General features: G+C 42.7%; 1 protein-coding gene across 2 annotated transcripts; it reads right to left on the reverse strand.

The window, feature by feature from the left end:
• Nucleotides 1-9,107: 9,107 nt before the first annotated feature.
• PHLDA1 (pleckstrin homology like domain family A member 1) lies at nt 9,108-15,779 on the reverse strand. 2 transcript variants are annotated; one of them, XR_008308539.1, is made up of 2 exons: nt 14,889-15,779; nt 9,108-13,222 (listed from the first exon to the last, which is right to left on the reverse strand). XR_008308539.1 is itself a non-coding variant. In XM_053255778.1 (2 exons), the coding sequence occupies exon 1, from the start codon at nt 15,483-15,485 to the stop codon at nt 15,000-15,002; it is 486 nt and encodes a 161-aa protein (XP_053111753.1). In that variant the 5' UTR covers nt 15,486-15,774; the 3' UTR covers nt 9,108-13,222; nt 14,983-14,999. The 2 variants fall into 2 exon arrangements, 1 of the variants encoding a protein (XP_053111753.1); XM_053255778.1 differs by having other exon boundaries at nt 14,983-15,774.
• Between the last annotated feature and the right edge of the window lie 7,376 nt (nt 15,780-23,155).

Below are 23,155 nucleotides of genomic sequence, written 5' to 3' on the forward strand. Positions count from 1 at the left end.
GATAATAGTCCCAATATATTAAAAAGGTAGACGGAGTGATCCTGTAAATTATAGGCCTATAAGTCTCCTGAGTGTGATTAGTAAAATATATGCTAAACAGCGATTAAGCTGGTGGACTGGATTGAGGATAAGAACATTCTTGCAGTTGAACAGGCTGGCTTCCGAGCAGGTCGCTCTACTATGGAACATGCTCTGACCCTCCATTATCTTGTTGAAAAATATACGGCTAATTCAGGTGCTGCGCTTTATACTGCATTCATAGACCTGAAATCGGCGTTTGATTCCACCTCAAGAGACAGGCTCTGGCAAAAACTAATAGATTTGGAAATTGATAAGAGATTATTACTATTAATTTATAAGCTATATGAGAAGTCTCGATTGCGGGTCTGTTGTAATCAGTATGGTTATTTCTCGTCAGATGTTCCAACTAGTAGAGGAGTAAGGCAGGGTTGCATTTTGGCACCTACTTTATTTAACATCTATATCAATTCAGTGGTGAGCTGTTTATCCAACATGTCTATGCACCCACCAAGATTGGCACAGAAACATATTGCAGTCCTGCTGTATGCAGACGATATGATCCTTTTATCCCAGACACCCATAGGACTACGTCGAGCGTTGGCACAATTAAGTTAATTTTGTAATAGAGAGATGATAGAGGTAAACCACCAAAAGACAAAAGTTTTGGTGTTTGCTAAATGCCCGAAGCAATATACTTGGCACATGAATGGGAATACAATTGAACAAGTTCAATCTTATAAATATTTAGGCGTTGTATTCCATTCATCTGGCTCCCATATTGCGCATCAAAAACATATTATTCAGATCGCCCAATTATCAATGAATCTAATCAAATCATTTCATTTCTCACAGGGAGCTTCGTACATCCCTGTTGCAATAAAACTACTATTGGCCAAATTGTATCCTCAGATTATGTATAGTGCACAATTGGGCCCATTTAGTGATTTTGCTCCGCTAGAAACACTTCAAACTAAGTTCATAAGAACTATATTACAGCTGCCATGCTGTGTCTCAAATACAGTTATTAGAAGGGAGGTGGGTCTGGTTAGATTCAAATCATGTTATTGGAGATCTATTATACTTACTGGTTAAAACTGGTATTCACAAAAGTCGGCTTAGTACATTTAATTTTAGAAGACTCTTTAAAATCCAAATGGAAATTGGCAATTATAAAAAAAATTACTATTATACAGATTCTCTCAAGATGATCTTATTAGAGTAGGTTTCGACCAGGCTAGAAGAACCATTGTGCAATGTATCCATGACGTGGAGCTGCAGATGGAACATGCAAAGCTATCGAGTAACATTTACATAGGAAGTCAGAGCATCGAGCTCAAGCCTGCTATATATTTAAGTAGCATCCTAATTCCAAAGTTTAGACGAGCTCTAACACTTGCCCGTGTAAATGCTCTCCCAACAGCTGTGCTCCATGAGAGATTCCAGGGTATACCATATGCATCAAGATTATGCCCTTGTGGATCTGTAACGTTGAAACAACTGTTCATGTTCTTCTGTATTGTGATTAGTACAGACATAAGACACCAACTAATTGCCCCACTTTTGATTAATTTTCCAGGTCATGGAGATGATTTTTATTTAAATTATTTGCTCACTAATCCTAATTCAGATGTTATTCATATTGCGGCCAAATATTGTTGTATAATATGCCAAATGTGTATAAATGTAGTCTGATTTTATATTATTATTATTATTTTCTTATTTTTTTATATTGTTGTATTGCTGGTCTACGACCGAAATAAAGTTTTACTTACTTACTAGCCAACAGACTAGCAGCACTAGCAAGGTTTGTGTTTAACTCAGGAATTTCCTCCTCCCCCTCCCCATCTGGACTCCTTCCACGGAATTTCACCAATCTGCCACAACCCTTCCCCCCCACCAGCGCTCACAATTGCAAATCACTCAGAGCAGACCATACCCAACACAGCTGTCAAGCTGTTGACCATACCCAACACAGCTGTTGTAAACTGCCCAGAGACATAAGTTTGGGGCAGTAAAAAAAATACGATAGATAGATAGATAGATAGATAGATAGATAGATAGATAGATAGATAGATAGATAGAAAGCTCCCTTCATTTAGCCTTGCAAAAGTGCAAGTTTTGAAAAATGCTGAATTACTGGCAATGGCCCCTCCACACATCGTGGGAGAAGTGGCGGGGCATACCAGAAAGTTCAGTCCCCCCACCCCTTCAAAAAAAGCTGCTGTAAATAGAAGCTTTTTTTAAACCCAGGACATAGTTTGGGCCAAGCTAGAATGTGCAGCAGTAATTCAGGGGAAAGCAGAATATGGAGTGTACTGGTCCCCACTAGCTCGCAGGGTCTTTGGAGTAAATCCAGCTGATATGGGGACTCACACCCTCCATTCTGGAGGGGATGCAAGCTAAAAGCTATGTGTGTAAAAGTCCCTGGTGCATTGACCTGACCACTCCCTACAGGGCCCACAGAATGCAGAGGTGAAGGAGGAATTGTTAGAAAAATATACATGTCAAGACAATGTAAGCAACACAGAGATGCTGGAAGCTTCAGGTTCCTAGAGGAAAATGACTCTACCACCACTAGATCTAATGTGCCACTATCTAAATCAACACCCAGTACTCACCATTTTTCCCTGCAGGGAATGGAGTGTACAGAAGTAATCCAAAAAACATGTGAGCTACTCAATTAAATTCTGCATTTTTAAAAAAGGTAAACCCAAAGCCCTGTTTTCGAGATGTGGAAAGTCTTATCTTATTTATTTATTTATTTATTTATTTATTTATTTATTTATTTATTCGATTTCTATACCACTCTTCCAAAAATGGCTCAGGGTGGTTTACATAGAGAAATAATAAATAAATAAGATGGTTCCCTGTCCCCAAAGGACTCACAATCTAAAGAGAAACACAAGATAGACACCAGCAGCAGTCACTGGAGGTACTGTGCTGGGGGTGGATAGAGCCAGTTACTCTCCCCCAGAGGCGTATCTAGGGAAAATATTGCCTAGGGCAAACACTGATATTGCACCCCCTGTCCAAACATCTGGCACCTATCTTTCAGATAACTTTACCATAATATCAGCTGAAAAATACAAGTCAAGCTCGTTAATCTTTTAATATTTCAAAAACTATTTAGCAGTGGAGATAGCCAGACCAAGAAGGGCTGGAAAACTACAAATTTCAGTATGCTGGGGCTCATGAAATATCTAAATACTATGTGGAGGTGTACTTGGAAAACTAAACAGAAGTGCCTGTCTAATTCTCTACTATGCATTGTAGCATCACTATTACATAAGTTTTAAAAATAAATTGAGAATTGGACTTTGCCCAGATACTCTGGGAAATAATTAAAGGATATGCAGAGTAAACTGTGTCACTGCTTGGAATATATTCTAGTCTTTCAGAAAGACAGTTAAAATGAGAGAGAGCGAGCAAGAAACTCCCAGTGGGCCTTAATACTAAGGATTTCACACTGATTCAAAGACAAACTCACAATTAATAGCCATATTATTAAGACATCACATTTAACTCACTTATCACAAGAAGCAAAGTAAGAGCAAATGAAAACAATCCTAGCTCATAAGCTTCAGCTCAGTATTCACAAGCCCTGATCCCCTGTACATAGTGCCAATCTGAATATGTGTACAGTGTCTTATATTATATTATTATTATTTTTTAAAAAAAATTACCTGTAGCCCCTTCAGGGGGCTTCCTAAAGGCTGGGGGGGGGTCTGTAAAGGTTCCCCCTCCCCCTGCTGGCCTCTAGGGCCTCACAGGGACCATGTGAGCATGTGCAGTGGCCATTTTAAAAAATAATCTTTTTTAAAAAAAATGGCCGCTGAAAACAAAATGGCCACCGTGCATGCTCAGATGGCCTCTGCAGGGCCTCACAGAGGCCATTTGACCATGTGTGGTGACCATTTTGTTTTCGGCAGCCATTAAAAAAATATAATTTCACAAAATGGCGCCCCCCTTCAAGTGGCGCCCAGGGCACGTGCCCTGCCTGCCCTACCCTAGATATGCCCCTGCCCCCTGCTAAATAAAGAGAATCACCACATTAAAAGGTGCCTCTTTGCCAAGTTAACAGAGGTCTAGCAGGGGTATTTCCCAGATGTTTTCTTGGCTGAAGCAAACAAAAAGTACAGAAGCATGGCACTTGTATTCAGCAAATCCAGCAAATCCAGGTGCTTGTATTGATTTAGAAACTATAGTCATTCTGGTCATTATTCAATAATTGCCTGTGCAAAGGGTATACAATGAGAGAGCATCCCCCTCTCCGCATTTAAAAAAAATGAGAGTATATGTTAGGAATCATAACAGCAATAATAATCTGCTTGCTATCAGGAAAGAAACTGCCACATTAAATGTATTGAGAACTTGCTTTCAGCAATGAGAAAAAACAATTTCAGAGTCACCATACAATCATCCAAGAGAAAAAGGATAAACTGCTCCCACTGACTGGCTGCTATTGTGTGACTAAGCAATTCCCTTTGCATTCAATTTCCTTGTGTAAAATGGGAGGTCAGAAATGTCTTGACGTTGGCTAATGCATGCCAGACGCTACAGTGGAGAAAAATACCATGTACAGATAAATAAGGCTTTGTTTTGAAAGTCTTTGCAGTTTATTTCCCCTCCCCCATTTTTTACTGGAAATGAGACAATCGTACTAAATTGTGATGCTGGGACTCCTTCATTTAGTTATTTGTTGCATTTATATACTGCCTTTCTGCCAAGGTGATTTACAACTATTTGGTGTATTACTGATTTTGAATCTTTTGGGAGAATGTGGGTTCACATTGTGAGAATTCAGGGTGACCTTGTGTGACTTGCTGTCTCCTAACCTCTGTTACTGTTGTATAGAATGGGAATATTGATAGCTTCTTTGTAATAAGAAAAGAAGTTGGTTTGTATCTGGCTGGCCTGTGATGAGTTAAACTGTACCTAGGCGAGCAGGTATTCCCCCCACTGCTGTAGAGATAATGCCAAATGTGAAGTCACAATAGGAGCATAGGAGGAGCATAGCATGTCTGAGCAGGCACGGTGGTGAGATGCTGCTTTTAGTGACAAGGCTTTTCCTGATTTAAGACTGTTACACTTCTGACAAAGACACGTGCGAAACAGACCACAACCTAGGAAGTCTGTAAAGAAATATTCCAGTTTCTACTCTCAAGATTTCAGTGCCTAGCCTCTCAGGTCAAGGTTTTTGTGCAGAGTGTAGCACTTCGCATTTTTGAGGACTGATTTCCGGCACAGCAGCACTACTTACTTCATTATCAACGACCAGCCTTCCAGTGACTGTCATCATTTTTTATCATGTGGGGCTTGTTGTAGCCCTTATCACTGTATTCATTTGCTGTTATAATATGGGTGCCTGTGGGAATTTGTTATTATATGTGTAATTCAACCTGCGGTGTGCCTCTGTATTTATTGCCTTTGTCTTTGTTCATGGGTTTTGTGATATTGTTTTTGCATCTATTACCCGTGTTCCCCCAGTTTTTTTCTTGTCGTAAAGAACTACAGGTGTTTTTAGGTTAGAAGGAATGTGTAACCTTTAGCTCATTTTTCAGTCTCTCTTTTACTATTTATTAAGTTGATGATAATAATAACGCAGCATAGAAAGCAATGGCAAGGCATTTGTAATGTGAATGAGTATTTTGGCCAATGTAGGTTTCACGTTCATTTCTTGACTGATTGATTGATTGATTAAGTGCCATCAAGTTGGTGTCGACTCTTAGTGACCACATAGATAGATTCTTTCCAGGATGATCTGTCTTCAACTTGGCCTTTAAGGTCTCTCAGTGATGCATTCGTTGTTGTCATAATCAAGTCTATCCACCTTGCTGCTGGTCATCCTCTTCTTCTCTTTCCTTCAACTTTCCCCAGCATTATAGACTTCTCAAGGGAACTGAGTTTTCGCATAATGTATCTGAAGTATGATAGTTTGTGCCTGGTCATTTGTGCCTCGAGTGAAAATTCTGGATTGATCTGTTCTATGATCCACTTGTTTGTTTTCCTGGCTGTTCATGGTATCCTCAAAACCTTCTCCAGCAGCAAAGTTCAAAAGTGTCAATACTTTTTCTATCTTGCTTCTTCAAAGTCCAGCTTTCACATCCATAGAGTGTCACGGGAAAAACCAATGTGTGAACAATCCTAATCATTCACTTACCACCCAGCTAAAGCACCATGTCCTTTAAGCCTCATGCAAGTGCCCCAAAAGTGCTATAGAAATTAGTCATCAGCAAGTTGTAGGTAATTAGCTAATGCAAAATAAATGTGGCTGTCTCATGTTGTGATCATGTAAATTCCACAAAAACTAATGACCAGGCTATTACCAAACATTCATTTTTTTCAAATATCTGGATTCAATGAGTTTTCGTTGAAAGGGATGTGTCTGTTTAAGATTGACTCTCCCCACCACTCTAAAATTACTACAAGTGGAGCATTATCTATTACTATTTTTACAGTGGTATATAGTGAAAACTGAGAGATGTGGCAGTCAAGCAGCTCTGCAAGTACTTCATGAGTCACAATTGGCAAAGTGACTTCATTGCCTCAGAGTTTATTATTTTTGAGATTATTTTTCTGACTCACAATGATGCCAGTTTCTTTTGGAAATTCTGAATGCAATATACAGGTGAAACTCGGAAAATTAGAATATCGTGCAAAAGTCCATTAATTTCAGTAATGCAAATTAAAAGGTGAAACTGATATATGAGATAGACGCATTACATGCAAAGCGAGATAAGTCAAGCCTTAATTTGTTATAATTGTGATGATCATGGCGTACAGCTCATGAAAACCCCAAATCCACAATCTCAGAAAATTAGAATATTACATGGAACCAAGAAGACAAGGATTGAAGAATAGAACAATATCGGACCTCTGAAAAGTATAAGCATGCATATGTATTCAGTACTTGGTTTGGGCCCCTTTTGCAGCAATTACTGCCTCAATGCGGCGTGGCATGGATGCTATCAGCCTGTGGCACTGATGAGGTATTATGGAAGACCAGGATGCTTCATTAGCGGCCTTCAGCAATTCTGCATTGTTTGGTCTCATGTCTCTCATCCTTCTCTTGGCAATGCCCCATAGATTCTCTATGGGGTCAGGTCAGGCGAGTTTGCTGGCCAGTCAAGCACAGTACACTGTATACTTTTCAGAGGTCCGATATTGTTCTATTTTTCAATCCTTGTCTTCTTGGTTCCATGTAATATTCTAATTTTCTGAGATTGTGGATTTGGGGTTTTCATGAGCTGTACGCCATGATCATCACAATTATAACAAATTAAGGCTTGACTTATCTCGCTTTGCATGTAATGCGTCTGTCTCATATATCAGTTTCACCTTTTAATTTGCATTACTGAAATTAATGGACTTTTGCACGATATTCTAATTTTCCGAGTTTCACCTGTAGGGCACAATCTTCTTAGGTATTGTATATCTTAACTTGAAATAATTTGGGCTGTAGTTCACAATCACTGAACTTGGACTATAGCTGTATAGAACTCAATGAGACTGCTCTGGCCAATTCACACAGTCATCTGGGTGCTTAGAATGTAGATATAAATCAACCACCTAATGGCACTGCCGGGAAATGCTTGACTAACAAGCAGAAGATTGCCAGTTTGAATCCCTGCTGGTACTATATCGGACAGCAGCAATATAGGAAGATAATCAACTTGTGGAATTCTCTGCCACAAGATGTGGTGACAGCCAACAACCTGGATGGCTTTAAGAGGGGTTTGGATAACTTCATGGAGGTCTATCATCGGCTACCAGTTGGAGGGCTAAAGGCCACCTCCAGCCTCAAAGGCAGGATGCCTCTGGGTACCAGTTGCAGAGGAGTAACAGCAGGAGAGAGGGCATGCCCTCAACTCCTGCCTGTGGCTTCCAGCGGCATCTGGTGGGCCACTGTGCGAAACAGGATGCTGGACTAGATGGGCCTTGGGCCTGATCCAGCAGGGCTGTTCTTATGTTCTTATGCTGAAAGGCATCATCTCATACTGTCTGGGAGGAGGCAATGATAAACCCCTCCTGTATTCTACCAAAAGAAAACCACAGGGCTCTGTGGGCGCTAGAAGTCAAAATCGACTTGACAGCACATTTTACCTTTATCTTATAATCAGACTAATGTTTGTGCTGGTGCTAAATTGTAACTTTGGCCAGCTTCAGATATACAGTAGATTCTTGATTATCTCACTAACGATTCTTGTTCATGATGCTAGTTATAACTTATAAAGCCCTAAACAGCTTAGGCCCTGGGTATCTAAGAGAGCATCTTTTTCACTACGAGCCCCACTGCCCATTGAGGTCATCTGAGGAGGTCCGTCTCCAGTTACCGCCAACTTGTTTGGTAGCTACACAGAGACGGGCCTTCTCGGTTGCTGCCCTGAGATTGTGTAATGCTCTCCCTGCTGAGATACGATCCTCCCCATCTCTGGCAATTTTCAAAAAACACCTGAAAACCCATCTTTTTGCCCAAGCTTTCTCAGCGTCCTAAAAAATTTTGGGGTTTTAATCGCTGGTTTATTTTTAAATTTTTAAATTGTTTTTAAGTTTTTTGTATATGTTTTTAACTGGTTTTATGCTATTGTTAACTGCCCAGAGATGAAAGTTTGGGGCAGTGTACAAATCTGATGATGGTGATGAATATTTCCGATTATTTTGATAGGAAGCCTAAAAGTCTTTCTTTGAGCAGCACCACATCAGCATGAAAACTTGGTTACATTAACCCACCTTTTAACACACCAAAATAACTGGACATATCATATCTGCCCCAACCCCCCCATTAACTTACCTGGTTTGTATATTTTTTAAAAATCCAACCCCTTCCTTAAAAGATCCTTTTTATAATTAACTGCTTTTCTACATCTGGCCTTTCTCATAGGAAGTCTTCATGAGAAACCTAGTATTTGGTTTATTTACATGGTTTATTTACATGGTTTATAAAACTATCTTCTATGGCATGACCTCAAATTGACTGAAATAAATGAAAAAGATTTTTCATTGATATGAATAAGGTTTACAGCAGCCTATTAAGATTTACAAGTCTGGAAAATGCTTTCAATGCATCTCACAGCATGTCAACAAAATACTTCAATAGATACTTTATTTGAAATGGAATGCATATTGAAAAATAAATCACATCTCTCAGAAATAATTTGAATCATATTTACACACATTTGACTGATAACACTTGTTTCAGCTCACAATAGGATATGCAAAAGCGTTTGTTAGATCACTGCAGCTAATTTGCAGAAGCAAGTATTTCCATACCATGATCTTTAAAGAGGGGGCACTTCCAGAATGTGACAGATAAAAGATTGGGTTGAATTCCTTTCTTCTGAATACCAAAGACAGCTTCTCAAATATACTAGTGGCTTATTTCCACTCTTCCTACTGCCACTCTTCCTACTTCCTACTGAGGTGATCCATAAAATGCAGAGGACCAAACGTATAAGCAGGATATCAAATTTTTTTCATCAACTTTTGTAAAGCTGCTTTTCATTGGTGCATTGGAAGCATGTTAGTAAGAACAGCCAATACATCCTGATTTGTTTGTGCACCTCTTTTCAGAATGGTGAGCACCACATGGGGGGGGGAAGCCTAAAACAGGCAAAACCTACAGCCTCTATAATTACTGTCATTATAGCCTGGATGTTCTTGATGAAATTTGACCCTTCCTTACATATTTTTGTAATGGGCACAATTAATTAGGGAGCCCCTTTCTCATCAATTGTAATCCTTACTTGTTTTCCAACACTGCTCTATCTGCCCCACATTATCTATGTCCATGTTCCCTTACAGTGAAGCTCTGAAATAGTTGGACTTCCATCCCAATCCTAAGCAAGTGTATTTGGAAATAAATCTACCAAGTTGACTTGATAAGTGCCATTTAGGATTTGAGCCTAAATCTGTTGCTCAAATGTCCTGCACTATTTAGGTTCAACCTCTCTTTTAATGTCTACTATGCACTCAGAACATTTTATTTAGCATCAGAAATGCAGCAGTGTCTAAATGACTCCAGTTAGGATGGTGGACATGACATGCAGTATTCCAGTGATTGTGTGATCCATGCCGGGGCAGTTGTGGACTCATAAGGCAGTCTCAACTCTGTTGTGAATGAGCAGGTGCACAAGTAGTGTTAATGCAGGTATTCCCATTCACCTAATTGGGAACAACTGCAGGGGGGATGCTTCCACAACTGCTCATTCTCAATAGAATCAGGGCTGCCTTACGAGTCCTTAGCAGCTGTGGCATGGAGCACATCATCACTGGAAGGCTGTTCATGTTGGCCCAGCCACTGATTTTAAATCCTATAGGTCAGTGGTTCCCAACCTGGGGGCCTCCAGATGTTGCTGAACTACAACTCCCATCATCCCCAGCCACAATACATTGTGGCAGGAGCTGATGAGAGTTGTAGTTCAGCAGCATCTGGAGGCCCCAGGTTGGGAACCACTGCTATAGGCAATACAAAATGAAGCAAACCCAAAGACTATGTGAAGGGGGAAAGTAGCTACAGCCTGCTTGGCTTCATACAAGTCAAATATTACAAGCACAAAAACAGAATTCAGGATGGCAGTACAGTTTGCCCTCTATGTAACTACCCAACTGAAGACACAAGAATTTTTATTTCTGGTGGTCAGAGAAAAAGCATGATTCTCTCACACTGTCCATAGTGACTGCAGGGTGTCAGCTTTTTATCTGTGGGCTTTTCCTTTTGTATAGCCAGGTACACATGGTAGGTTGCCAATACTTCAGTGGATATTATGAACTGGAATTACCACAAAATCTGAGCTGGCCTGGCATCAGTTTTCCTCTGCCTTGTGAAAAATAGACAGCCAGTAATATAATTGGATTGTTGCTTTTTAAAATGTTTTCAGTACATGGAAGAGTTGCATGAGAATGTAATACTTTGGTCCAAATTCTATTTCCACAATATTTTTGTGTGGGGGCGAGACCCACTGTTACTGATTCAGGTGGGCAAAGGAAAATGGTAAGACTCATGTAAGCCCTGCTTCCAAATTCCACTGGTGCCAGGTGATTTCTCTTACAAAGATTTCATCACAATTTGGATAATGTTGATTAAGGAAGCCAGGAATTTCTCATCCTCCATCTAGCCCATACTTGAGATCACTGAGAGTTACAGCTGAAATCATTATTATTATTATTATTATTATTATTATTTTTACATTTATATCCCGCTCTTCCTCCAAGGAGCCCAGAGCGGTGTACTACATACTTGAGTTTCTCTTTCACAACAACCCTGTGAAGTAGGTTAGGCTGAGAGAGAAGTGACTGGCCCAGAGTCACCCAGCTAGTTTCATGGCTGAATGGGGATTTGAACTCAGGTCTCCCCGGTCCTAGTCCAGCACTCTAACCACTACATCAAGCTGGCTCAAATCTTACAGAGAAGATCATAACTAGCCAAGATTAGGATATAAAGGGCTGCTTTCAAAGAGTTAATATTTCAAGGTGCACCATGCTGTAACTAATCTGAGGTTAGAAGGGGCAGAATGAACTCTGCTTCTTGCAGAATTAGACTGCTTTAGAAGAAGAAAAAAGCCAAACCACAAGCTAGCCTTCAAAAGAGAATAGTTGGGTTGAAGATTATAAACATGTTTGCAAATTTCCACATTTTTCTTATTCAATGAACATTAAGATCCTTGCAGCAGAGTGAACTGATTAACATTATTTTTAGATGACAATGCTGTTACTGAAGTCCTATTTGAACTATTTTAAGACTATAAATATCAACATAAATATGAAAAGCAGCTTGCTTACCAAGCTAAAAAATGAGTGTTCCATAACTGAAGTAACTTCTGTTCATACAGGCTTGATAATACTTTGTGCTTTTTAAAATTTTTGTTTCTCTAAGAAAGAATTGTACATATAGCAGCAGGCTATGAAAAAAAAAATTGTAATAGGGCTCAGCCCAGAAACTCAATTACAAGAATAATGGGAAAATTCCTCAGTTAAGCAATTTAAGAAATTTTCCAGATGGGACCATGTTAGTGTGAAATGTGAAGAGGTTTCAAAAATGATGTGAGGAGAGTAAAGTAAAACAACTCAGAAACATTATGGACAGGAGGATCCCACAAGACAAAGAACTGCAAATAGTTCTCAGTATGGTTCTGCTATATGAATACCATATGAACAAGAAGATACAATGAATTTAGGTTTAAATCTATTCTTCTTGATAGTCAATAAAGCCAAAGTTCTTTAGTCTGTTCATGAAAGAGAACATTTAAAAGTGGCATACTTAACTGTATTTTCTGTCGAAATACTCCTCAGATGAATGTATAATAATGTGATAATTATTATTACACTCCGATGAATGTATAATTGTCCCCTACAATAGTGTGATAATGGGGGGGGACTGCTACCAATAGACTCTGCAGTAGCTTCTCCCTCTCACTGATGCATGGCAAATGTAGGGGAGGAATAGTAGCAATTACTCCTCCATCTCCCACCCTAAAAGGATGAGGAGGAAGAGCAGCTGCAACCTCACCATTTGCCGAAGAAGGGAACAGCCACCAGCCAGCTCACCAATGCCACTTCCCCATGACCGCATTCCCTCCCTCCTTCCCCTTTTAGGTAAACTGGGGCAGAGGAGGGTGGGCGGAGCAAGGGCACCACAGGGAAGATGGGGCAGATTATCATGGGGCCCACTGTAGAGCTTTCCCCCAGGACCCTCAGCAACTTAGCAGCACCACAGATTAAAACCGATGTGAACAACTAGTGGCAAAGTGTATTTGCTGATGAGTCTCTTCATTTCTCCATCATCTTCTTTCTTCAGTTTCTCCTCTCTCCAAGGGCAGCAATATATACACCCAATAATAAGTATGCTCTGTATTTGATTCCTTCTAGATGGCCAACATTCAGAAATATTTTGCAAACAAACCTTTTTTAAAAACCCAATAAATAAAACATAAAAAATAAAATACATTAAAAAATGGCAGTACAATGTGTGTCCTTTGAGGCCCAGCAGGTCAAATAGTCCTTCCAAAGATCCATAAGTAGTAGTCAAAACCTACAGGAGTTAAAATGCTTTCTCAAAGCAACAATGGATTGTATCAAAAATGGAAAAGCTCCAGTGGCTGAACTGATGTTCTCCATGATGTACCTGTGCTCCATTTGTCTGCAAAGTTTGTGATCAACAGATACAGGGTCCGCCTTGCTTCCAGAAGTGCTTCGTCAATTCATCCTATAACACAGCACAGTGATCTGAGTAACTCAAGGGTGTTCTGTTTTTACAAATCACAATCTCCTGCTTGCTATCTTAAACCTGGCAGTGACAGTGAAAGGACAGAGTCCTTGCATAGAAAGCAGCAGCCTAAGACACTCTTTGCAGCAGATTTCACAACAAGGTTTGCCTAGTCAGATATTCACCACCACCCTACTAGATTCACAATCATTTTTCATTTCATGCAGACAGTTCTCACCTATCCTCAGGTACATATCTGCAAGGGCAACCATAACACATGAATGGGCTGAACACAGATGTGATTGGCAGCAGTTTTTATGATTCCAGTAGCACTTTTTTCCAGCCACCAGGATTACTGCCTTTACATATATATATATGTGTGTGTGTGTGTGTGTGTGTATATATGTGTGTGTGTGTATGTATGTGTGTATACACACACACACACACACACTGTATATTTGCTAGTTCATGTGTCAAGTTTTCCCTGCTAATGAACAGTAATTAGCATTTGTATAGTGCTTTTTAAGCATGCAAAGCACTTTATGTGTATTCTTTTGATGTAGCCCATACAACAACCCTGAAACGTTGGTATCCCTATACTGAAACTGGGGAGCCAAGGTTGAGGGTGAGTGGCTTGCCAAATGCCAGCTGGCACCTAATGAATTAATGGCAGGGGTGAGATTTGAACCAGGGAAGTCCTGGTTTGCACCTCAGTTTCTTTTTCTCTACAGTTTATTAACTGAGCCTCTACACTAGCTCTACACTAGCTCTACACTAGCTCTACACTAGCTCTGACACAGCCAGTTGGGTCTGTTCAAATCGATGAAAAGGTACTACTGTGTGAAGCAGCCCCTGGTCTCCTTCGCCCATTCTCTACAATTTCTGGGTGAAGTTATCAAATAAGGACTGAAAATTGTAGGCATGCAGTGAGAGGTGAATACACACTTGAAAACTAACCCCCAAAAAGGGTTTAAATCCAGGGTTACCTTAGAGATCATCTGGTTGCAACATGGTCTCTTTGCTCTAGAATTCTAACAGGACATTTGTCCAACCTTGCCTTCCCTACCCCACTCTAGCCACACACATGAATCCATCTCACAGCAGGGAGCAGATGCTGTGCACAAAAGTGCCTGGAAATATTTCCACCAAGTAAGGCAAACAACAAATCACAGTCCAAGGACAAAAGATGCATCTGCTTCACATGTTAAATCTTAACTTCACATTAATATACCTGTCTTTTTCTGTCACACACACACACACACCCCAAATACACGCAATGAAAACACAAGTGCGAGCATCACACTGGACGATCATCACTTGTTTTTCACGCTCCCCCCCCCCCATAGGGAAGTACTTTACATGTAGTGGGGAAAGCATAACGTGCGAAATGGCCTAACTAGGCTGCTGCATACCTACCAAAGCACATGCTTCAGGAAAGCTGTCTCCAAGGTGCAGAAACAGTCCCCCCCCCACCATACACACACACACACCCCTCCCGAGTTAAAAGAAGCAACTACCGGTCTAGTCCTGCTAGCGGTGGTGCTGGTGGTTAGACAGGACAACAACTGAACTGAGCAGCATGCACAGGGCCAGCTAGACAGTCTTCCCAGAGGCATTAGGCGGAGGCGGGGAGGAGCAGCAGATGCGTAGCGTAGCGTATCCCTACCTACTCCCAACCCAGCCACTGCTCAGCGGGTGCCTTCCTTGTCGCGCCTGGTCCCTGGCTTGGGCACAAGATCGCGAGCGGGCGATGTCTGTACCTGGACGCGGGGCCCGGCTAGGCGGAGTTGGAGGCGCTTCGGAGGCGGGGACCGTGTTGCTGGACGAGGTGCTGCTGCTTCTGCCGAGTGGACTTGACGGCCAGGATGGCCTGGCGGTTCTTGTACTGCACCAGCTGCAGAGTGATCTCGGCGTTCCAGCCCTGCTCCTGCGGACACCGAAAGTCGATCTCCTTGCCCTCGGCCATCACCACCGTGAAATACACGTACTTGCCCTTCCTTTCCACACAATCCACCGTCTTCATGGTGGAGAAGGGCAGCTCCTTGATCTTGGCGGCCACCACCGTCGTCTCCGTGCCAGGGGGAGCCGCCGCCGCTGCCGCCGCCAGCTCCAGCGGCGGAGACTGCTGCGGCTGCTTGGGCGGGATAAGCAGCAGCCCTTCCTCGGTGAGAATACAGCGCTTCTTCTTCCAGAGCTGCAGCAAGCCGTCGCTGCGCTTCTCCAGCATGCCCTCCTTCACCGGCTTGAAGCCGTCCTCCAGCATCCTCCTCCCGCCGCCGCCGCCAATAAAGTTCCCGCAAGACAGAGAAGGGAAAGGAGCGCGCAGCAAGCACTGGAAGCTTCAGCCCGGCGGGCGGGACACCCAGGCGCTGCTTGGAGGCTTCTCCTCCTCCTCCTCCGCTTCCTTCAGCGACTTGGCGCGCGGCGTTCGCCCAGGCTTCTTTCCTCAGCACCACTAAGCGAATTGCCAGCCTCGCGCCGCTTTTGAACGCGGCTTTCCACCACGGAATGACACCAGGGCGGGCGGCGAGGGGGGGGGGAGGCGGGCGGCGCCTGCCAAAAAGAGGCTGGCCAAGGGAAGCCCCGCGCTCTGTTCACAGCCCACTCCTCAGGGAGAGATGGAGGAGGGCCTCCTTGGCTGCCTCGCCTCTCCCGGCAGAGGCTGATGCTGTTTCATTCAAACTGCAACAGCGCCAAAGAACAAAGCGCTTCTCCAGTGCTGGCCGCTTGCGCTCCCTCGAGTCAAAAGGAGCCCACTTTCTGAATGGCACTCGGCAAGATGGAGATATGGCGCCCTCTCTGGAATGTGCCACCCACAGAGGCCGGCTCACGGGAAAGCTGGCCCTGGCTGCGCCGAGCCTTCTGTCCTCCCATCCTCTGACGAAAGGAAAGCGGATATACTTTGTTCGTGAGCTCTGACTCAAGAATGCCAAAACCTACCCAGAAACGAACACGTAAATTCGCAACTCTGTGTCCCCCCCCCCCCCCAAATGGTTGTGGGTGTTAAGAGTCTTTCTAAAGTCTTTGTGCAGGAAGGTCTTTGTTCTTACTGCAATAGATTGACATAGCTACCCCTTTGAAATCCCGCCTTTTAAAGAATAACACCTTTTCTAAAAAAATTGAGTACACATAGTGGTGGATGCTGCTTCTTTGGTTGGGGGGCGGAGGGAAGGGAAGCAGGGGTAACCACAGGGGCAGGGCTAATCATAGGCAGGTCCCAACCCTAAGTTGAAAAGAAATGAATCACCAGCCCATGGTTTTCTCCATCTGTAAACGTTGTCTACTTGTCTCAACTCTCCGCCAAAATCTCCATTCACACCAACACTTGGCAGCTGGCTATTTAGTGCAAAATTTACTCCTTGGTTGGCTGTGAGTAAAGGAATCTTGCCCTTGGAGTGGTACGTGGTGGTTATCCATGTGGAAAAAAGCTATGCTCTTTGAATTTACAACATCACTGACCCTCTCACTCTAAAGTCCCCATCCCTCTTCTCCCCCCTCAGGATCTCCATCCTGCTCTCAGCATTGCCTCCATTTCTTGCAATCTCAGCCCTCTCCTCCTTGCCGCAGGACTAAGTGAAGAAGATCAACTGGGGGGCTGGGCTGAATCTTGAGCGCCTGTTTGCAGGTAGAATACCACAGTGTATTTGGCCACACACAGAGCCCACTAGTTCCCTTTCTTCTCACAAAGACGGACATGCGTACTTTTTCAAAGCTTATTTTTTCTTTTTTAAAGCTTAAACATTTCTGGGATAATCCCTAGGCTGCGTTCCTAAGCACACAGCAGTTCATCAAGGCTTTACTCAGAGTAAATTTTATAATATTTGTTGCAATTCTATGCAATATTTACTTGAAAGAAGCCTTTATCAGATCTGAAAATTAAGCAATATAAGTCAAGCTGGCACAAGGCTTTGCTTAAAGTCCCAGAAGAAGAGGGAAGGTGTGAGTGGCTGTTTGCTTGTTAGCAAAAGAACTACCCAGAGGAAGTGCCAGTCCACCATATCTCCCACTTCCCCCCTCATTCTCTAGATCTCTGAATTCTGCCAAGATCTGCTAGTGGCATTTTAGAAAACAAAGGAATACCCAGAAAATGTTGGAGAAATCCAATGTTTCCTGAGGGCTTGGCCCTCACTTGGTGAGTGAGGAGAAAAGAGCTGGCTTCCTCTGCAGAAGGGGAAGCTGGAGAAAGAAAACCCAAGGCTCCTGCCTGTTCTGAAGTCCATTTGCTTACAGTCTGAGGGCTTCCATTTTACATACAGATCTCCAGAGAGTCTGTTCAGCCTGCCTAGAAGGACCCTAGGAAATCAGTTGACCTTGCTCACTATTGGTCAGAATAGGTGTCTGTAAGCTACTCTGATTTCTGATTAGCTAGGGACTGGGCTAGCCCCTGCCCACCCTTATGGGGGGAAAAGAAAAGAAAGAGACATCCCGATTGGTGTTGAAGTACGAAATATGCAATTTGGATAATGACTAACAATGGTAATTACTTCATTTGGGGGCAACGGATCTACGGAACACCCTAAAAGGAAGGAAATAGCTTTACAAAGGAATTTAGAAAAAGAGCCAGCACCATCTACTGGCAAGCAGTGAAAATACAAAAGAGGAGAGCTGTTCTTGTGGTAGCAAGCATGACTTGTCCCCTTAGCTAAGCAGGGTCTGCCCTGGTTACATATGAATGGGAGACTAGAAGTGTGAGCACTGTAAGATATTCCCCTTAGGGGATGGAGCCGCTCTGGGAAGAGCAGAAGGTTTCAAGTTCCCTCCCTGGCTTCTCCAAGATAGAGCTGAGAGAGATTCCTGCCTGCAGCCTTGGAGAAGCTGATGCTAGTCTGTGAAGACAATATGGTCTGACTCAGTATATGGCAGCTTCCTATGTTCCTACGTACAAATGCAATATTCAAGCAAGAGAGAGAGAGAAAGAGAGAGAGATGTGAGAGCCAGCTCTGTCTGAACTGTGGTTCAAATCGCAGCAGCCCGGTTCATCCAGACCAAGTTGAACCAGATATGCCCCAGTTCTAAAAAAACAGGTCTGAACTGATTTGGCTATATACTTTTAGAGGGGAATCCAGTGAGGATTCCCCAAGTAAAAGGACAATCCCTAGAACAAGGATTGGGGCAGAGTGCAAGAAATAAAAAGGTAAATACTTGCTATTTGCAGCTGGAGATGGCCGTGAGCTCCTCCAACTCCACCCCACCCCCCAGCCTCCAAAATGGCTTTTGCATGCGTGCAAAGGCCTGAACCGGCCCAGACTGATCTTCAGGAAGCTGGGGAGGGGGAGAGTTGGAGGAGCAACTGCCATCTCCACTCCCTCTTGCAAATAGCAAGTATCTAGCTTTTCTCTCCCTCCCCCAGGGCCTTAGGCTAGGGACTGCCCCTTAGGTGAGAATCCTCACCTGATTCCACTTTACAAGTATGTATCCAAACCGGCCCATGAACCAGACCCAATTTGGCTGCAACTCGGAGTGGGCCAGGTCGGTTCAAATATGAACCAGACCAGCAAAACTGGTTCCATGCACACCCCTACACAGAGAGGGAAAGACAGAGAGTTCGATGAGAGAAGGTGGGGGCTGACAAGAATGTGGGGTTGGCGGGGGGGGGCAATGCCCTCTGCCCCAGATGAGGAGCTGCCTCTGAGTATACACTGTAAGAAAAATGCTCTTGAGACTCTCAAGTGCTATTTACATAAACGTGTGGATCTTATTGATATAGGCCAGCAAACAGAAACAAGCTATTTTGGGCTTCTGTTATCTCCCCATATGAATCCAGACAGCCCATATGGATGAGAAACTAAAGGAAATCCAAAAATAGTTATGCTTGTTTTTACCCCATCAATCTAAATTTTATGCACTGCGGTTTTCTCTGTTGAAAAACAAAGAGATTGATCTAGCATCTCCAATAGGTATATAACCTATATTGGACAGAAAGCGTTTAGGTACATTACCATATGGCAGGGCTGCTCAACTTCAGCCCTCCTGCAGATGTTGGCCTACAATTCCCGTAATCCCTGGCTATTGGCCACTGTGGCTGGGGATTATGGGAGTTGTAGTTCAAAACCAGCTGGGGGGCCTAAGCTGAGCAGGCCTGCCATATGGTGAATGTTATGTGACATGCTTATGCAGAAGTAAGCCACACTGCTTTCATTAAAACATTCTCTCAGCTTTGCAGCTAGCCTTCACCATGGCTTTTGGTTTGGCATAGTCTAGTTGCTGATGGCAAATCATACAACAAACAGCTGTGTGACTCTGCACCAAGTATTGGGACTGTGCTCACCCATCTTTGCTTTGTTTGCCAAAAGAAACCAGCAAGAAGTAGTTTCTGTTTCTGCTATGGTAGTAGCCAGTTTGGATCTGGAGCACTGCACTGAAATTCTGTTGTATTAAGAACTGTCCCAGAACTTGTTGCCCAGTAAGAGCATCGCAACAGGTACTGTTGTTAATAAGCAGATTATTAGGAAGGCACCATAAAAGCTTGTACTCTCCCGCCTCTGCATATCTTCGCAAAGCTTCTACTACTCAGCTCATATCTGAAAAATATAAAAAACAGTAACAAAAGCCATGGGGAAATCCAATTGTGGCAGAGATGCAATATGCAGCCAACCTTTTACTATATAGCTCTGGCTTCTGGAATGCTCTATAACAGAAAATGAATAATTACATTATTTTAAAATGCAAAATAAACAGCCCTTGATTTGGAGGGGAGGGGCAACATAAAGGCTTGTTAGTTATGACTAAGCATTACTGAAATCTATGGGACAAGACCCTCCATAAGACAAGGTGAGGCAGTTGTCTCAGCAAATTATTGGGGTGCCAGGAAGTGGCAAGGATGCTCTTTCTCACCCCATCTTCCTCCCTCCGCCATCTCCCAAATCTGTACATCTTTTCACCCGTATCACTTCCTCCTGGCTGTGCTGCTGCTACCCTCTCCCTTGTTTGCTGCTGACCTGATAATGAGAAGGGGGAGGCCAAGTACCGGAGAGGCACTTTAGATTGAGAAGGATACATGTGCTATCTTTTGCAAAGCAAAGACTATTGCTGCAGCAAAGGAGGAGGTGCTAGAGATAAATATGTGTACATGCATATTAATTGTCATGCAGAAGAAGTCAAGCTGTGGCTATTCTTGTCACCACTTGGGGGGATATGGCTACTGATAACCTGCCTTGGAATCTGGGCCACAACTGTTGAAACTGATACAATTTAAAAAAATTAAAACTGAAGTCTAGGTGATCTTAGGCCACTCACTAAGGTCAGCCAACCTATAATGGCTCTTGTAAGAATAAAATGGAACAGCCCTCCTCCATGCCACCCTTAGTTCCTAGCAGGAAGTTCCTTGCATACAAACATAACTAGTGCCTGATGGGATTTTTAAAAAATTAAATCAAGAACAGTTCTGACAACTCATTTTATTTATTTTTACACGTATATCCCGCTCTTCCTCCAAGGAGCTCAGAGCAGTGTACATGGTTATTTTTAGCCCCATAACAACCCTGTGAGGTAGGTAGTTAGTTCTTAGTTGCCCCCCCCCTAGATTCTTGCACTCACGTGGTGCAGTGGTTAGAGTGCTGGACTAGGACCGGGGAGACCCGAGTTCAAATCCCCATTCAGCCATGAGACTTGCTGGGTGACTCTGGGCCAGTCACTTCTCTCTCAGCCTAACCTACTTCACAGGGTTGTTGTGAGGAGAAACTTAAGTATGTAGTACACTGCTCTAGGCTCCTTGGAGAAAGAGTGAGATATAAATGTTAAATAAATAAATTAAAAAAAGTTTTTCACATTATGTAATATATAGTTCCTTAAAGGCAAGGTTAATATTCTTTAAATAAGAATATTATTAATTTTATTAACATTATAGTGGCCAGAGATGCTATCAGCTTTGGCCAATACACCAGCTGTGTCTGTTTCTTGAGATAAACAACCTCCGAACAGTGGTACATATGCTGTAACTTCCCAACTTGACTACTGCAATGTGCTCCATGTGGGGCTGCCTTTGTAGGTAGTCTGGTACAGACTGTACTAACAGCAGTTGGTACAGAATGCAGCAGCCACGTTGATTTCTGGGCCATCTCGGAAAAACCATGTTGCTCTTATACTAAAAGCTACACCGGCTACCAAAAGGTTCATGGACAAAATACAAGGTGCTGGTTATAACCTATAAAGCCCTAAACAGCTTAAGCCATGGGTATTAAGCAGGGGTATTACCCCTGCTTACTTGGCAAAGAGGCATGTTTTAACATGGTGATTCTCTTTATTTAGCAGGGGGAGAGTAACTGGCCCTATCCACCCCCAGCACAGTACCTCCAGTGACTGTTGCTGGTGTCTATCTTATGTTTCTTTTAGACTGTGAGAATTTGGGGACAAGGATCCATCTTATTTTATTATTTTTCTGTGCAAACTGCCCTGAGCCATTTTTGGAAGGCGGTATAGAAATTGAATTATTAATAAAATAAAATAAAAATAATAAATAATTTAAGAGAATGTCTTCTTTGCTACAAGGCCCACCACCCATTGAGATCTGGCAAGGTTCATCTGCAGTTGCCACGGGCTGGGCTGGTGGCCATACAGGGACAGGCCTTATCTGACACTAGAATGCACTCCCTGCTGAGACAACAGCCTTCCCATCTCTGAATGATGACTAAGACATTAGGCCAAAGTCTTCACTAAAACATTGGGGTGGCGGTGAGAGAGGGAGTAGCATCAGAAAGGTGTTCTGGCAGCAAGTTCTAAGCATAAGAGGCAGAAATGACTGAAGAGAACAGGGGGGCAGATGATGCTGTGGATACAGAGGACCGAAGGTTACACACCGGCACATATGATGAACGCAGAGACCAAGGAGGGTGATAAGGAGAGAAAGGACTTTGATGGTAAGGATAAGAAGCTTGTGCTGTATCTGAAAGTTGACAGGCAGACAGTCTAAGGATATAAGAAGGGAAAGCAAATTGACTTGAACAAGGGATGATTATTTTGGAAAGTGTTACGGAAAAGAGGTGAGGAGGCTGAAATGGAACCTAATAAATCTGCCTTCTACCATGTCAGACCATTGGTTCATCTAACCCAGTTCTGTCTACTCTGCTTACCTAGTTCTCCAGCATCTCAAGCAGAGGCCTTTCCCATCATCTACTAGCTAATTCTTTTTAATGTGGAGAATAAAACCTGGGACATTCCAGTGCAAAGCATGTGCTTTGCCCCGAGTTGTCATAGGACAAGTAGTTGTGAGAGGCAGATTTTTTTTTTTACGTGCTTGCAAAAAGTAGAACAATTTGAAATTTGAATGATTCCAACTTCAAACATTATGCATAATGTTGAATAATGACCATATATGGTAAATTTAAATCACAATGAATCTGAGAAAGATCTGTTTTTCTTGGGCATGTTAATGTTTTGGGCATGTTTTCTTGGGCACTGTTAATCTGATTGTTTCAAATCTGCTAAGAACCATTAAAATATGATCATATTCAAAATTTCTTCTTAAAATAAATTTTAAAAATTAAACCTTTCCCCAAGCTTATTCCAGTGTAAGAAGTAGTGCATTCAGCTAATCTCAGTAGCAGGATTGTGTATGCAAAATTTGGTATCTGTCGATCAAGAAGTATTTTTTTGCACAAATTCTTCAAAATATATAATAGAGGATAGAAGGCCAGAGGAGATATTGCAGTAGTCAAGGTAGCATCCACAGCTGTCCTTAACCTAGGATCTAGTGATGGGCTAAATACAAATGAAAAGGAGGAATTAAAAATAAAGCTAAGGCTTTGTTCCAGATAATATAGGTGTGTGCCATCACATCAATTTGGACTCCTGGCGCCCACAGAGCTCTGTGGTTGTCCTGGTAGAATACAGGAGAGGTTTACAATTTCCTCCTCCCGCACAGTATGAGATGATGCCTTCCAGCATGTTCCTGTATCGCTGCTGCCCGATATAGTACCAGTGGCGATTCAAACCGGC

The sequence above is a fragment of the Hemicordylus capensis genome, chromosome 5 (assembly GCF_027244095.1).
Source record: "Hemicordylus capensis ecotype Gifberg chromosome 5, rHemCap1.1.pri, whole genome shotgun sequence".
Lineage (NCBI taxonomy): Eukaryota > Metazoa > Chordata > Lepidosauria > Squamata > Cordylidae > Hemicordylus > Hemicordylus capensis.

What these genes read in the sequence shown, in the direction of transcription:
- PHLDA1 (XM_053255778.1), bottom strand. Translation starts at nt 15,485, where the DNA reads ATGCTGGAGGACGGCTTCAAGCCGGTGAAGGAGGGCATGCTGGAGAAG.